Source organism: Bombyx mori, chromosome 23 (assembly GCF_030269925.1).
Source record: "Bombyx mori chromosome 23, ASM3026992v2".
Lineage (NCBI taxonomy): Eukaryota > Metazoa > Arthropoda > Insecta > Lepidoptera > Bombycidae > Bombyx > Bombyx mori.
Window position 1 is genome coordinate 10,464,975 of NC_085129.1, and position 15,684 is coordinate 10,480,658.

The 15,684-nt window shown below is 36.1% G+C and overlaps 4 protein-coding genes across 4 annotated transcripts; 2 read left to right on the forward strand and 2 right to left on the reverse strand.

The window, feature by feature from the left end:
* Positions 1-1,566: 1,566 nt before the first annotated feature.
* Positions 1,567-4,349, forward strand: CPG22 (cuticular protein glycine-rich 22). The gene is given in 2 exon segments (NM_001173312.1): positions 1,567-1,610; positions 3,788-4,349. Coding segments are annotated over 2 exon segments (324 nt in total). The 5' UTR covers positions 1,567-1,598; the 3' UTR covers positions 4,100-4,349.
* Positions 4,350-6,280: 1,931 nt separating this feature from the next.
* CPG23 (cuticular protein glycine-rich 23) lies at positions 6,281-7,049 on the forward strand. The gene is made up of 2 exons (NM_001172822.1): positions 6,281-6,325; positions 6,420-7,049. The coding sequence occupies exons 1-2, from the start codon at positions 6,314-6,316 to the stop codon at positions 7,047-7,049; spliced, it is 642 nt and encodes a 213-aa protein (NP_001166293.1). The 5' UTR covers positions 6,281-6,313.
* A 2,202-nt stretch (positions 7,050-9,251) lies between these two features.
* LOC101736296 (uncharacterized) lies at positions 9,252-11,244 on the reverse strand. The gene is made up of 2 exons (XM_004932699.5): positions 11,045-11,244; positions 9,252-10,962 (listed from the first exon to the last, which is right to left on the reverse strand). Exons 1-2 carry the CDS (start codon positions 11,054-11,056, stop codon positions 9,334-9,336), a joined length of 1,641 nt encoding a protein of 546 aa, XP_004932756.1. The 5' UTR covers positions 11,057-11,244; the 3' UTR covers positions 9,252-9,333.
* A 1,499-nt stretch (positions 11,245-12,743) lies between these two features.
* CPFL4 (cuticular protein CPFL family 4) lies at positions 12,744-13,879 on the reverse strand. Its single transcript, NM_001163904.1, is given in 2 exon segments — positions 12,744-13,710; positions 13,852-13,879. Coding segments are annotated over 2 exon segments (918 nt in total). The 5' UTR covers positions 13,864-13,879; the 3' UTR covers positions 12,744-12,804.
* Between the last annotated feature and the right edge of the window lie 1,805 nt (positions 13,880-15,684).

The window sequence follows — 15,684 nt, forward strand, 5'->3', positions numbered from 1 at the left end:
ACAGAAGAGATCTCATTGCACCTATTAATAGCCCAGTACACAAACATTTTACTAATACATAAAGCGTATGGAGAGTTTTAAAAATTGCATTTGGCTCCATACCTACTTTGTATAATGAAATCACAGCGATTCGGTTCTCTTTATCACCCCACTCCATTTTAATATCGCAAAATATTGTACAACGTATTGGCGCCAAAATTAGAAAACTCAATGAGCAATCATATAAAAATGACAGATTCCAAATTCAAATGTAATATTTTGTTTATTTTTAATTGTAACAGTATTTATGGCCAGACTAAGTATATTAGTGTAGATACATATATCTAAATATAAAATTGGACCGATTAATACTATTTGCAATAAGTATATTTTTACGCTTCAGTAAATACACTAGACAGCGCAAGGACCGTCGTATCTCTTATTGAAAATCAGTATAAAATAGGACAATTTTGTCAAAAATATTTCAGAAACCATCTTAAGTAATGGTTTGTAAAATAATATTTTCCTCAATCTTCTCTGTTTGCGGCTTAAGTTCAATTTTCACGGAATTCTGAAAAAAACTGTTAAACTTGATGGTATCATCCTGATCTTGTTACCTGTTAAAGAATTTTGTATTTTTCGCTCCCATTTCATTATGACGTTTTGTTTAAAAAAAAAGAGGATAAACCTACTTAAATAAATCAACTATACTCAACCGTTTTATTGGAAACTACCACTACACCGCAATTCCACGTTGTCTTTGAAAAATAACATAAATGAAATTCTAATGGGATCTCACTCAATTTTATATTAGTGCTTTAATGAAAAATGTTAGCTTTTCGTTTCCAGGAGCTATTTCTTATTAGGCTCTAGAAACCATTCATAGGTGGGGCAGCGTTGTGTGATATCTGGGCCCTATGAAATGTTCATAGATACAATTATGGGCTGTATAAGCCGATTGTAAATTGACTGTCAATTTTTTTTATTCAGATTGTATTATTTATTATTTTGTTACTAAAACCGATTAAACATTTGTATTTTATTAACATTATCATACAATTATTTCATTTGTATAGAGAAATAGCAAATTAAAGTTTGCGATGCAAAAAAAACTTTTTTATTTAATTAACCCACTCAAAATACCTTGACGGTACAAGTTTATTGTCTTGATTGAACAAACCAAAACTTAAATCGTTTCTATTCGATATTTTTATGCTTATTTCGGTTTTTTTTTCGGCATTGACTTTTCCATACGCACGTGCATGACGATATAATAATAATAACAGTAAACAATTTAAAATATTGTTTTATCTCTGATTCCTTCGTCTAATTAAATAACGAATGTAAAAAATATCTCGACGCACCAGCACTTCCTAAAACATCGTGGCTTAATTACATTACCTTCACGAGTAAATTGTAGCAAAATTTAAATATTATTATAATAATATAAACGGAGTTTTAACAAGTTGTGTTACAATTACGCATCGTTTTAACTAAAATTAGTGGAGTCTTGACAATGGCGAGGTCGCTTTATTTCCGAGTTTTGGAATTACTATATAAGGTGACGCTTTTGTTTAAACAAACATTCAACAATCAAGAATCAAACAATTAACAGCAAAATGATCGCTAAGGTAAGCCTAATTAAAACCTATTTAAATTATGCATAAGTAAATGTGTTTTTTTCTAATGGTAGGGTGGCATATTTCTGTTACCAAGTGGTCATACGTCTTCCAATAGATACGTTGTACAATCTTCCATGTCTCAAGAGCTCGAGATGTGTGGTGGCATTGTTACCAAATGGTAGTGGTTACCAGAGGAACAATTTACCAGGCGCAACCACTAGTACTAAGTGAGCAATAAACTTGCGAACAAAAAAAGTCGTCGTGGCCTAACGGATAAGACGTCCGGTGCATTCGTGTTGAAGCGATGCACCGGTGTTCGAATCCCGCAGGCGGGTACCAACTTTTCTAATGAAATACGTACTCAACAAATGTTCACGATTGATTTCCACGGTGAAGGAATAACATCGTGTAATAAAAATGAAACCCGCAAAATTATAATTTGCGTAATTACTGGTGGTAGGACCTCTTGTGAGTCCGCACGGGTAGGTACCACCGCCCCGCCTATTTCTGCCGTGAAGCAGTAATGCGTTTCGGTTTGAAGGGTGGGGCAGCCGTTGTGACTATACTGAGACCTTAGAACTATATCTCAAGGTGTGTGGCGCATTTACGTTGTAGATGTCTATGGGCTCCAGTAACCACTTAATATTAGGTGGGCTGTGAGCTCGTCCACACAGCTAAGCAATAAAAAATAAAAAAAGATTTTAGAGACCTTAAATGATAAATTTAGCTAAGTTTGGGTCAGTTTAAATTCATTATATTTTCTTTAACGTACTTCACACATTTCCTATTTAGTAAATTAGAGTAAATGCAAAATTTACAATACGCAATGTAACGTTTAAAGTATCTTAATTAACGTGTGATTGCAATGTTTTAATTGGCCATCTTTTACGGCTGTTGAGTTTTTTCATAATACATAGTAAAACAGTTGTAAAGAAATTTACATTTTTTTGTTACGAAAATACAGATTTGAGAGCTATCAGTCACTCACAGTATGATCGATTTCACATAAAGAACATAAATCTGAAGTTAATAGGTAGCTATCGAATAAATAAAACTGTTAAAATCAATGAACATTAATTTCAATTTTAGTGTCATAAATTAGTGTGATATGTATGTGAAAACTAATGAGATCCGTAAAACCATAGAAAAAGTATTGCTGGACAGGATAATGCACATGGAGGTATTATTAATATTACGCTTGAAAAGATAACCAAGTCTAATGTATCAAATATATTATATAGTTACATACATTAACATTACAGTAACAACTCTTAATTCGCTTCCATGTTTTTTTTTTTTTTGTTTTTTTTTTTTATAAATATATAAATAAATATTTACTAACAATCACGCCACGTTAACTGGTCCCGTGATAAGTTCGTAAAGAACTTGTGTTACAGGTACCAGATAACGGAAATAAATGTAAGATTTTTATTATACACATACATATATTTAATATACATCCATAACCCTGGAAAAGACATTTATATTTATCATACAAATATCTTCCCTTGGCGGGATTCGAACCCGCGACCCCCTTGTGTAGTGACCATGTCACTTACCACTACACCAGACGGCCGTTACATACAGCGAATACAGAATCCGTGAATATGGATAAGCGCGTTTACAAGGGTTATTCGGTTGGATACCTAGATATTGGAATCATTTTTAATAATGTGTATGTACCGATGTACCGATTAGATATTCGAATAAATAAATAAATCTTGAGTCGCGAATTGAGTTGCATTTTTCTAATCCTCGAATAGTGAAAACGGGAATGAAGGAAGCGCAAATAAGGAGCTTTTACTATTTCAGGTCTATATTAGTATTACTACTACTGTATTAGTATTAGTATTACTGTAAAAGTAAAAGTATTACTGGCGGTAGGACCTCTTGTAAGTCCACGCGGGGGGGTACCACCGCCCTGCCTATTTCTGCCGTGAAGCACTAATGCGTTTCGGTTTGAAGGGTGGGGCAGCCGTTGTAACTATACTTGAGATCTTAGAACTTATATCTCAAGATGGGTGGCGCATTTACGTTGTGGATGTCTGTGGGCTCCAGTAACCACTTAACACCAGGTGGGCTGTGAGCTAGTCCACCAATCTAAGCAAAAATTTTTTTATTAAGAAACCGTCGATTTCAGACAAAATGCTTAGTATCTAACGGTATTTTCTGTTTTTTTTTATTAGATCGCAGCCCTACTCTGCCTATTCGGTATGGCTCAAGCCGGCTACCTCCATGGCGCGTCAAGTCTTGGCTACGGCACTGGTCTCGGCTACGCATCAGGTCTTGGTTATGGATCAGTCGGCTACCATGGGTATTCGCCATCGTATGTGTCATATGCTCCTGCTATCTCATCTGTTTCGAGGTATAACGTACATTCTCCGGTAGCGTCCTACGGATATTCTCCTGTTTCCTATGGCGGTTACGGAGGATACGGTGGCATCTATGGATATGGTCACGGTACTTACGGTGGTTATGGTAGCAAATACTTGTGGTAAAAAATAATTATAAGTAGCTTTTTTGTGGATTACCTATATTTGTGAAATTCTTGCCATATCGCTGTTAAATTACATGTTTTTTGTCCAAATAAATTCGTTTCATAATATTCTTTTTATAGACCGAGCTTCAATTTCATTGTCAGTGTCCATAGTTATAAATTATATGTAATATTCTTTATTTCTCCTTGTTATTTATATACATTTCAACAGAAATAATTTGTGATCGTTTTAAATAAATATTTCTATTTGATAATCTGTTTTTATTTAAATTAAGTAAGCAGGTTCATGCTTGATTTGTACTCATGTGGTATACCAAAAAATAATGGATTTACTGTTTCGATACTATTTTTGCTTCTTTTTTTAGTGTATGTACATCAAACGTTTCTAATTATCAAGCGTTTAATTATATCTGTTTATTTTCCAACTTTTTTTTCGAACTATTTTCTGTGAAACATTTTAAAATGTATGGCTACGTTAGAAAAGAACACATCTGGCAATTAGTATTTACAAAATATATATTTCAGATAGTTATCAGATATTATTTCAGAAGACATGCCAAACATTTAACGTGGTTTTTTTGATTAAAACCATTCAAACTTTAGTTTTAAAATAGTTTAAAAAGCATTTTATGTGTTGTGTGAATGTAATGAAAAGTACCTAAAGTAATTTTTCTTACAGAACACATATTCCACCAGTAGTAGCTACTACTCTTACATTTATATCTTACAGTACAAATTACTGCCCTAAAATGACATAAATCAAGATCTCTTTACAAAAACGATAAGTTGAGCTACTGCGAATGTTTTTACTCACTGGAAACGTGTTCAAGAAAGCTATTTGTTGTCAAATGATAAATTGAATTGAAGCCAAATTGGACAGCTTAGATCAACTGAATCTCAATTTTGATAACCTTACATTATAACGTCTGGATTTAATCAGAAGATACGAGACCTCGACCCATTATACTTCGTGGAGCTACTATGCTTACTTATCCATAGAAGTAATGCCCTCGTTCTCTACCATCTGATCTTGAACACTGGGTTTGACGTAAGCATACGCGGTTCCGTAACCGTCTATTGTTACCACGGAGATGGTCTAATGAGATCGAGAGAAAGAGACAGAGGATATCTGCTGTTTGATCAGAACAGAAATACTAACGTAATGTCAGCTGTGCTTCAATAATATCGTCTAACATCAGCCTGTGATATCATCTGCGTATGCTAATTAAAAGCCACAGTAATAAATTGCGAGAAAAAACCAGTTTAAATTTGCAAAACTGAATAAACATAATACATATTTTATAAATTATTCAAATACAATTCAATCGCCACTTTACCGCCGGACAGCCGTTTTACTAGGTATACAAATGAGACAAATGAGAAATGTATGTCTGAAGACGATTGGCGGCATTCACATCTTGATATCAATAGGCTCTGGTTAACACATCGGGTGGGCCGTGAGATTGTTTCAACCATTTACGCACTTTAAAAAAACTCACAACAATGTCTCAGAAATATCACAATTTCTATGATTATAGATAACAAACTAACACTTGGAAATCTAAAATAGGATTTTTTTAATAATTCTGATAAATATGACCACGGAACTAGGAGCATAAAACTATTAATTATTAGTAACTAGTCTAAACCAACGATTTATATAAAACAAAAAAGAATCAACAACAATATAAGCAATCTTTACATTCCCTTGTAATCACATTGAATGCATTGAACATGTCGATAAATATGTAAAATTACAATATTATGCTGGGCTGTAACAGGCAGGCTATCAACCAAATAACAAATTTTCGAAGAAAAAAAAATTTTTTATTGAAACGCTACAATTTTTATATGATCAAGAATCCAGTCCGAATTCGCGAAACGATTCTCTTCCATGAACGCTAGTTTATAAATGATATCCTAACAATAAAACCCTTGAATTAATATCAAATAATGAGCATTTAAAGATGAATTGGAGGTCACTTTTTTTGTTGCAAACAATGAACTTACGCCTTGTACTCGTATTAAATTTTGGAGAACGCGCGTAATTACAGATGTTGCACTTAAACGTAATTAATTCCCGTCATGGTCCGTTTTACAAAATTCTAACAGAACCTTGAGTAAGAATGTATGTTTCCTACGTGTTCAATATATAAGCGTGGAACAATAACCAAAAAAGTATTCAACGCATCACGTTTGAAGAGTAACCAGCAAAATGTTCATCAAGGTAAAAAAAAACATAAATAATTATTGAAGTGTAATTTCGGATTTACAAAACCTTTGTAGTTTTGCAACGATCACCATTGAGTGCTTTTTTTTAGGTTTTAACCATCGCAGCTTGCCTGTTTGGAGTGGCTTACGCCGGAGCCCTTCACAACGCAGCTCTGAACTACGCTGGCGGCAGTGGCTATGGTGGTTACGGGTATGGGGGCTACGGACACAGCTATGGAGGCTATGGAGCAGGAGGCTATGGCGCCGGCCCCGCCATTTCACACACATCGGTAACTAAAGTGATTCCTGCCGACAACACAGCATACGGCGGCTACTCAGGAGTTGGTCACCTTGGCTCTGGATACTCTGGAATTGGCCACGGCTCTAGCTACTCCGGCTTAGGCCACATCGGTGCTGGATACTCCGGGTTAGGACTCAGCGGTTCTGGTTACTCTGGACTTGGACACATTGGCTCCGGATACTCCGGTGTTGGCGGATACTCTGGCTATGGCAGTCATGGTCTCGGTGCTGGCTATGGCAGTTATGCCAGTGGTTACGGCTCAGGAGCTGGATACTCTGGTCTTGGATACAATGGAGCTCCTGCCGTATCCCAAGTTTCAGTATACCGTGAGCACAGCAACACTCATGGCGGTGCTTACCTGAATGGTGGATATGGAGGATATGGCGCTAATGCTCTTGGTCATGGCTATGGCGCGTACGGAAACAAGCAAGCTTGGTAATTTTCCAACAAAAGAAAACTCACGGATGAAATTGAAAAATAAAACAAGTTGAATAAGACAGTTCTTTTCTTTTCATGACCGTCTGTAATAACATAATAAATGACCGGTACTTTTTCCAAAAAATAAAATCTTGATCTGGAACACAGTTTATATATATATATTTTATAATATTTACTAATCGTTAAAATGGAGTGGCTATAAATGCTCTATCGGCTCTATCGGATAAATGCACTAATCTATTACGTGCTAAATGCTAGTTTTCCGATGAGAATATAATTAGCGAAAACAAGAGTTATTACGCCAACAGCTACAGTCCAATTGAAACGTCTTCCCCGACGATATAAAGTATTATTTTGTTACTTAACCATAATAAAATTGCACCTTTTACAACCATTCCGTCATACATATTAATTAATTTAATTGCACCGATAATTGAGGTGACATCTGTCATGTACTTATTGTTAATTTGTCAATGTTTTGTACACACAGTGATGATCACTTTGTTGGTGCAATTAAATATAACTAACTAGTCGTCCCCCAGTAGTCGAAATTCGATTATAATTAATTGAAATTATAAGTTTGAATATTATTACGGTTCTATAGTCAAAGGCTCTTTATTATACTCTTACTTTTATAATCACAGATTTGGCCAAGGCGAAATAACAAATAATATTAAAGACAAACAATAATAATCTATTCTCAATTCGACCACAGACTTTAACAATAAACAAAAGAGTATATATGCGTGGATGTGTGACAAATATATGGTAGTGTGGGTAATTTTTTTTTTAAATAATTTAATGTACTTTTTATGCATAATTTAAAAAAAAATGCATTCTGCACTCATTCCCTATATTCTCTACAAGTGTGGGAAATTTCATACTTCTCCATCAGCGCAATTTTCCTAAAAAGGTGTACAAAGTTATTGCTTCACGCATTAATATATGTATAGATAAATAAAAGAAAGTAAAAATATTCACTAATTAAAAACAATATATTTCGATTTTAAAAACAACAAAAAAACTCTCAAGCGCAGAATGCACTCAAGTAGCCGAACTAACAATTATTTTCATCTTTGTTTTAACCTGTTGATATAGTTCAAAATATTGGAGCGAAACTATAAATTTATTGTATTTTCATCGGACGTTACTAATGTGCAATTTTTTTAGTAAATCGTATCGAAATAAGTGAAATTACGCTTATTGATTCCGTTACGTACTAACAAACATACCAGGCTGATAAAAGCGTAAAGACGAAACACAATAGTGAATATTTGTAGAATTTCAATATGTATAGTCTAGGTATTGTAATGAGATAGATGTACAGCTCATCTGGTGTTACCCGATTACCAACGCGGCAACGCTACAAAACATAATTATATCACTACGTGTGGGGGAGTCTAACTGGTTTATCGTCTGATCGTATTCGGCATCCTAAAACAATGATTGATACTAACTTGAACAATCTACTTTTATAATAATTTAATCGGTAAAACATACGATGATTGATTCTAAATTAAGTAATCTACTCTATTATATGTACACTTTTTTCAAAAATCGCATCTTACAAAAACAGTGTAAATTTCGTGATAAATCCAAGGAACTTTTTTTTTTTTGTTTCTTTGAAAGACTTATTACTTCCCATTCAAAATAAAAGTCCTTCCGCAATTTCAAGTAAATTAAATGACAGATTTGTAATGTACGTTTCCCCGTTACAGTTACAGTTACAGTTTTATTTTTAACTTATGAATCCGAAATATTTCCGGGATAAAAATTAAAGTTAAGTTCATTATTAATTATTCAAAACATACATTCAACCAAATATTTTTTATTCACAGTGCTTTAGAATTATTTTGACCGTATCGAAAATTAACACGGACAAACAATAATAGAAAGATTGAAATTAAATCTTCTTCTTGGTGGTATAATAATTAAGTTCAAACGACTAAGAGTTTATACATAGTTTTTAATTCAAATTCACAGACAAACACTTAATTTTTATTGACTTAGAAGATAGATGAGTATAGTTACGGATCCTGTTGTGGAAACGTGGATTTACATTTTTGAAGTATTATTTGTGATTTCAAGGTCGTTTACTTTTATTTGGCATTTTAACTGTCTTAATTAGACAGGATTACTGAGGCTTTTTAGAAGATATCGGATATAAAATATTTGAAATATAGGTTGGAAATAAAACGCAATGAACGATCAATGGATTTTATTAATGTTAGAACAAAATAATCAATATACAGAAACAGTCTTATAAAACGCAATAGTGTCCGTTTTTATTGAGCTGGTTGACCGTTGTAATTCACTTGAGGTAATCCAAGTGCAGTGGAATAAGTCGGAGTGGCTGCAGTAGATGAGGGATAACCGGACTGTACCAGACTAGGAGTACTATACGGTGAGCTCGAGTATGTTGGCGTAGCAGCAGTGGATGAAACAAAACTAGACTGTCTCAGATCGGGAACGCTATAAGGCAAAGCTCCTGAATAAGTTTGAGTATATGTTGTAGGAGAACCAAAGTTAGAAAATCCTGGGCGTGGTGCTCCGTTATTTAAAAATCCTGAACCACCTAGGGTCTGAGGAAAAGAAGATTGCCCGGCGTTAAACGGTTGAGATACGAATGGCGTTGAAGTTGGAGAAGCTTGAGCTGAATTAAAATTCGAATTTTGATAATTAAACAGTGGTGGGGACGCAGTATTTTGGTAAAAAGTATTACTATTATAACCAAATGGGTAGTTAGATGGGATTTGTGATTGGCCAGGATAAACTATTCTTCCATTCGTAGAATAACTGTTACTATATACTGGCACATTATTGGGAGCAGATAAAGCAGGATTAAAACCAATGCCATTGAACCCGGAAGGTGCTGAGTATACCGAATTACTAGTATAAGGAGAAAAGTTCGAAAAACCATAAGGAGAGTATCCTTGTGCAAAAGCTTGATTCGATATTCCTGTAGGATAAGGGTAAGTGTTTGAGAAGGGTGAGTACACCTGAGTTTTCGGGATTCCGGCTAAGAAATTAGGAGAACCTAAGAAACCATTTGAAGAGTAAGGCTGAGCTGGAGGCGTATACGGTATTCCTGTTGATTGAGGAACATAGCTCAACGGATTATACGGAGACTGTGCTTGAGCAAGAGCTCCGTATGGTTTACTTGTTGAAGATTCAGCTCCAAATCTTACCGAAATTTCAGGGAGGCCAGTATCCACTGGTTTAAGTGAATTCTGTAATGAATTTGAAGTCGAATATGAAGGTTTAATAGAGGAAGTAGATTCACTTTCTTCAGATGTTTGTTGTGATGACGAACCAGAAACTAACTCAGATTTAGAAGAAGTCATAGGAAGATACGATCTTGTATTTTGTTCTAATAATGAAGGTGCTGTTGAGGTTTGTAAGTTCTGAGAATTCGGATTCGGATCTGAAGATATTATGGCCACATTTTCACGATGTAAAGCGCTATTTTGTGCTGAAGACTCAGGTATCTGTTGACCGGAACTAGATGCGTCAGACGTCGGAAATGATGGTTCATTAAAGCCAAAATTTAAGCTGTCGCTTGAATTTGGAAGTGTTGATGTTACTGATTGGGGGAATTCTTGAGAAAATTGTTTAGGGGAACCGATTCGTACTTCGTCATCTGTGCTATTTAATTTTCTTTTACATAAACTGCAATCATAAGCTCCGTGCTGCTGAAATGGGTTAGATGTTGCATATTCTCCAAACGGCACGTTAGAAAAATCTCTTAGCGTCGGATACCTTTGTCCCTGCACTGCAACATTTGCGCCAAACGGTGGGAACGTCACTGGCGCAGCGGTGGGATTTGTTAAGTAACCATTCGGAGTACTCTGTGCAAACAGCTGTGCTTTGGCAGAAACGACACTCACACCCACTACAGTCAATAGAACGAAAATCTGCAAATAACAACACATGTATAACACTAACACTTAAAAACAAATAGTTAAAATAGTTAAATTAATATTTGCTCGTCCATACCTTATCGTACATCTTAAAACGGCTCTATTGACATATTAATTTTAGAAATGATTTGCATCTACTTTTATACTGTCATTGACAAACTGGTATTAAAAAATATAAATGAGGGCTCATACAATTCAAATCGAAGCTGAGTCATTTAGAATTGACCTTTTCGTCGTGGCGTTAAGAATTGAAATGACTGCTTCTACAAGATTGTCGAATCTTTAACAAAATCAGCTGCTCATTTTATGTTGGTATCGCCGTAGTAAAATTAATTTTAAAAGAAACGTCTTTCATCATGATTTTGGCGGATCGATATCAGGTTCCCATGTTTATGAGAAATGTTTTTTTAAGTTTCTTTCAACATTATGTTGTAATAAACCATTAAATTCGTTTAAATATATATTAAATTCAAGTTTGTATTAAAGCCTAGTTAGAACCTTCAACTATAATAATGACGTATTGTTTAATAAAACACGCAATTTTGTAGGTATTATAAAAGAGTCGATATCGTTATAAATTCTTAATATTTAGTAAAATGACATGAAAAGCTTAAAAGTAAAAAGTGGTACAACCGGAAAATCAACTAATTATTAATCAAAGTGTACATTCTCTTAGAAAAAAGTAGGCAGACTAGTGGCATAGTAGCATTTCTTAAATTATAAAAGTATTATGCATAAGCCCAGTCAGCATTATGAGAGATTGATTATTAGTTAATAACAAAGTCAAAACAAGAGATGTCCCCCCTATCACATCCTATTTCTTCTAATCGTAACATAACAATTAATGACTCTAACACTGGTACTTTATTAGTCGTCGTGGCCTAAAGGATAAGACGTCCGGTGCATTCATATCTAGCGATGCAACGGTGTTCGAATCCCGCAGGCCCAATGGGTATTTGTGTAATTGGTACCCAATTTTTCTAATGAAATATGTACTTAACAGATGTTCACGATTGACTTCCACGGTGAAGGAATAATAAAAATCAAACCCGCAAAATTATAATTTGCGTAATTACTGGTGGTAGGACCTCTTGTGAGTCCGCACGGGTAGGTACCATAACCCAGCCTATTTCTGCAATGAAGCAGTTATGAGTTTCAGTTTGAAGGGTGGGGCAGCCGTTGTAACTATACTGAGACCTTAGAAATTATATCTCAAGGTAGGTGACGCATTTACGTTGCAGATAGATGTCTATGCTCCAGTAACCACTTAACACCAGGTGGGCTGTGAGCTCGTTAACCATCAGCTACCCAACGCTGTAAGGACGGTATTTATCTATCTTTTTTTTTATTACCTAGATAGGCAGAAAAGGTGTTAAAGGCTTTTTATTATGCTATAATTTCCAGGCAAGGGATATTATATGCAAATGAGTAAGGCTAAACATAAGATAAGGGGTTTGCAATACTGACTAGTGTTCTTAAGCTTTTACTAATTTCCCTATCGGTAGCATCAGAATTCTTGTCTTTCTGGCCATCGACTACTTACTCCTCAAATTCGTATTTTCGGTACTGAAGGTAGGGTGTATTTTGATTTTTATAAGCCAGCACGGGTTGGTACCACCGTCCTGCTTATTTGTAACATAAAGTAATCTGAATTAGTTTCTTTCCTCGGGGTTCTTGTCTACCTGTTCTTATCTCGTAAGTGTTTGAAAAAACTAATACTATTTAGTACTTAAATAATAATTATAATATTAATCGGGATAAAATAAAAACTGGTATAGTTATATGGCAGATCGTTTAATTTGACTATTTACAGTATTATTTAGTTTTCGATTCAGTTTACCAACCGTATGTGGCACCGTGACCGCTGAAGGAGATGTGAGACACAGCGGGGGCAGCAGAATATGTGACAGCCGACTTTAGAACCGGGGCTGTAGCTGCGTAGGTGGTGACGGCGGGAGCGGCGTAGGTCTTGGCAACCAGGGGACCGGTAGAGTAGGTGGCGTAAGCAGGAGCTGCGTATTTAGCCACAACGGGGGCAGCGGCGTAGGTAGCCACAGCAGGGGCGGCATAAGACTTGGTCACTATCGGCGCAGCAGCATAGGTAGATACAGCGGGGGCAGCGTAGAGTCCTCCGTAAGAACCACCATGGGCTGTGGTAGAGGAGTAAGATGACACAGAAGATACTGCAGGACTGATGGTCTTGGAGACAACCGCAGGTGCAGCGTAAGCTACAGCGGGAGCGATCGCCTTAGCGACAACAGGCGCGGAGTACGTCGCAACTGCGGGTGTAGCGTGGGCGGAGTATGCGGCGATGGCTGGAGCACCGTGAGCAGAGTATGTCGCGAAAGATGGTGATCCATGAGCGGTTGTGGACGAGTAAGAAGATACTGAGGAAACAGCTGGAGAAATGGTCTTGGTCACAACCGGAGATGCAGCATAAGCGTACGATGGTGCAGCGGCGTACGAATATGCTGGGCCAGTAGCGTATGAGTATGCTGGTGCAGCAGCATAAGAGACGGCAGGAGCAGCAATGGTCTTAGTGAAGACTGGAGCAGCACCGTAGGCAGCGATGTGGCCACCGTGAGCGGTGTGAGTTGAGTAAGAAGAAACCGAAGACACAGCTGGACTGATGGTTTTAGTTACCACAGCAGGAGCCGCGATAGCGTGGCTGTAAGCCAAGGGAGCAGCTCCGAGGAGACCACCAGCGCGGACTACGCTTACAGCGCACAGAGCAACGATCAGCTGTAACAAAAATATAGTTAATCATAAACTATTATATTATTTTTAAACTAAATCCTAAAAGGATTCTTGCATCATAAGGTATATGTACTCTATAGTTAACAATCAGCTATGTTAACAATTCATCTATTATACATATCGTACCTTGGTGTACATGTTTGTTCTGTGGATGTTGGCAACTGAATAATTTCGGTAAGAAGTGCTCCGGTTTTTATAGTACTAGTTACACGTCCAGTACCCAATTTACTTTCATTGTCAAGGCAAACTAGCGTACTGAACAAGTAACTAGCCTGCGGGTGCATGAGGCTATGAGTCAGAGAGAGCCTTTCGATTTCATTTGTTCCGTTTGCACTAAGTGTTGCAGAGAAGCATTGGGCGGGTACAAAAGCCTTGACGTAATCTTAATACGTACTCATTTGTAATGTATTACTTATCACTTTCAGTTCCCATGGCATTTTCATCAATGGATTGTCAGCTGGTTCGTTAAATCGAAACCGAATTTATTCCGTAAACAAATTTACAAGGCAGACATGTTACTTGTTTTGTTCTCATTACAATCAGCTTTTAATAAAGTACGCTTTGATAATTATTAGGAATAGTTAGAATATACTAAAATGCAAATGATAATTAGGATAAATTATCCTAATTATCCTTCTGCTTTTTATTGCTTAAAAAGCAGAAGAGCATCCGATATTATTTGTTCCAGCAATAGAGATATTGCGAGGATTTCATTATAGTAGGCCAAAATTATCTCTGCAGACGTACTGTTCTCCAAAGTAGTTAGAAACAGACTCTGCTCTGGTAGCGGGTAGTGCCATGGTAAAAAAAAAGATAACGGGATCATCTGAAAAATTATCCTCAATGGTGTAAAAAGTATTTTTTATAGCTTAGATAGGTGGACGAGCTCACGACCCACCTGGTGTTAAGTGGTTACCGGAGCCAATAGACATCTACAACGTAAATGCCGCCACCTACCTTGAGATATTCGTTCTAAGGTATCAGCTTTTTTTTTGTGTACAGTGCAACGGCTGTCCCACCCTTCGAACCGAAACACATTACTGCTTCACGACAGAAATAGACAGGGTAGTGGTACCTGCCCCTCTGGACTCACAGACTATGAGTTCTATGGACTCAATTTTTAAAGTATCAGTATCGTATCAGTATTAATATTTCAGTAATTTTTTTTATCACTTAGATTGCTTAGATCCCCGACCATTGCTAAGCCTGCCTAAGTACTTTCCCATTATCCTTCTCCATCCGAAGTAGTCGTATCCTCAACTTACTCTCCCACATAGTTCAAGTCTCAATTCCTAATGTGAGTACTGAGTACTGATTATATGGCATATTGCTGGATTTAATACATGTTGTCTTGAAAGCCCTAATTCATATTGCTTATTATCTCCTAAATTTTTTTTGTTGCTCATAATGACCGGATAAAACTGAGGATTCTATATATCGACATATGACTACGGAACCTTGACAACAAAAAAACATACACGAAGCTGTACCAGAAAATCCTTTATACTCTATAACTTATGAAATCCTATATAAGAAAATACTACAATCAATCGTTTGAGTGCACACAAATACGAGTATTTTCAAAATTGTGTTAAAGTAATTCTTTTTTGTTAAATTGAAATAAATTCGAGTATTCCATTACTGCCTATATAATATAACAAACAGACAAAAACTAAATTGGCAATACCCAGTAACGTCGTCGTATCAAGGACTAATCTATTTCCTTACTCGCGGCTCGATAGAAATGTGGGTGGAAGTTTACCTATTCAAACAAGCAAGTATATTAAACATAGCCTAAAACAGCGGCACCTAATTTAGGAACTAATATTTCTTTATTAAAATCCTTGGTTCAGTGCACTTTCGAAGACCACAAAACCTAAAACAATGTCTGAACTGTCTAAGGTCAGAACAAAGTCGTAAATCACTTGGCTGTGAGCTTAAACACGTCAATCTCATACA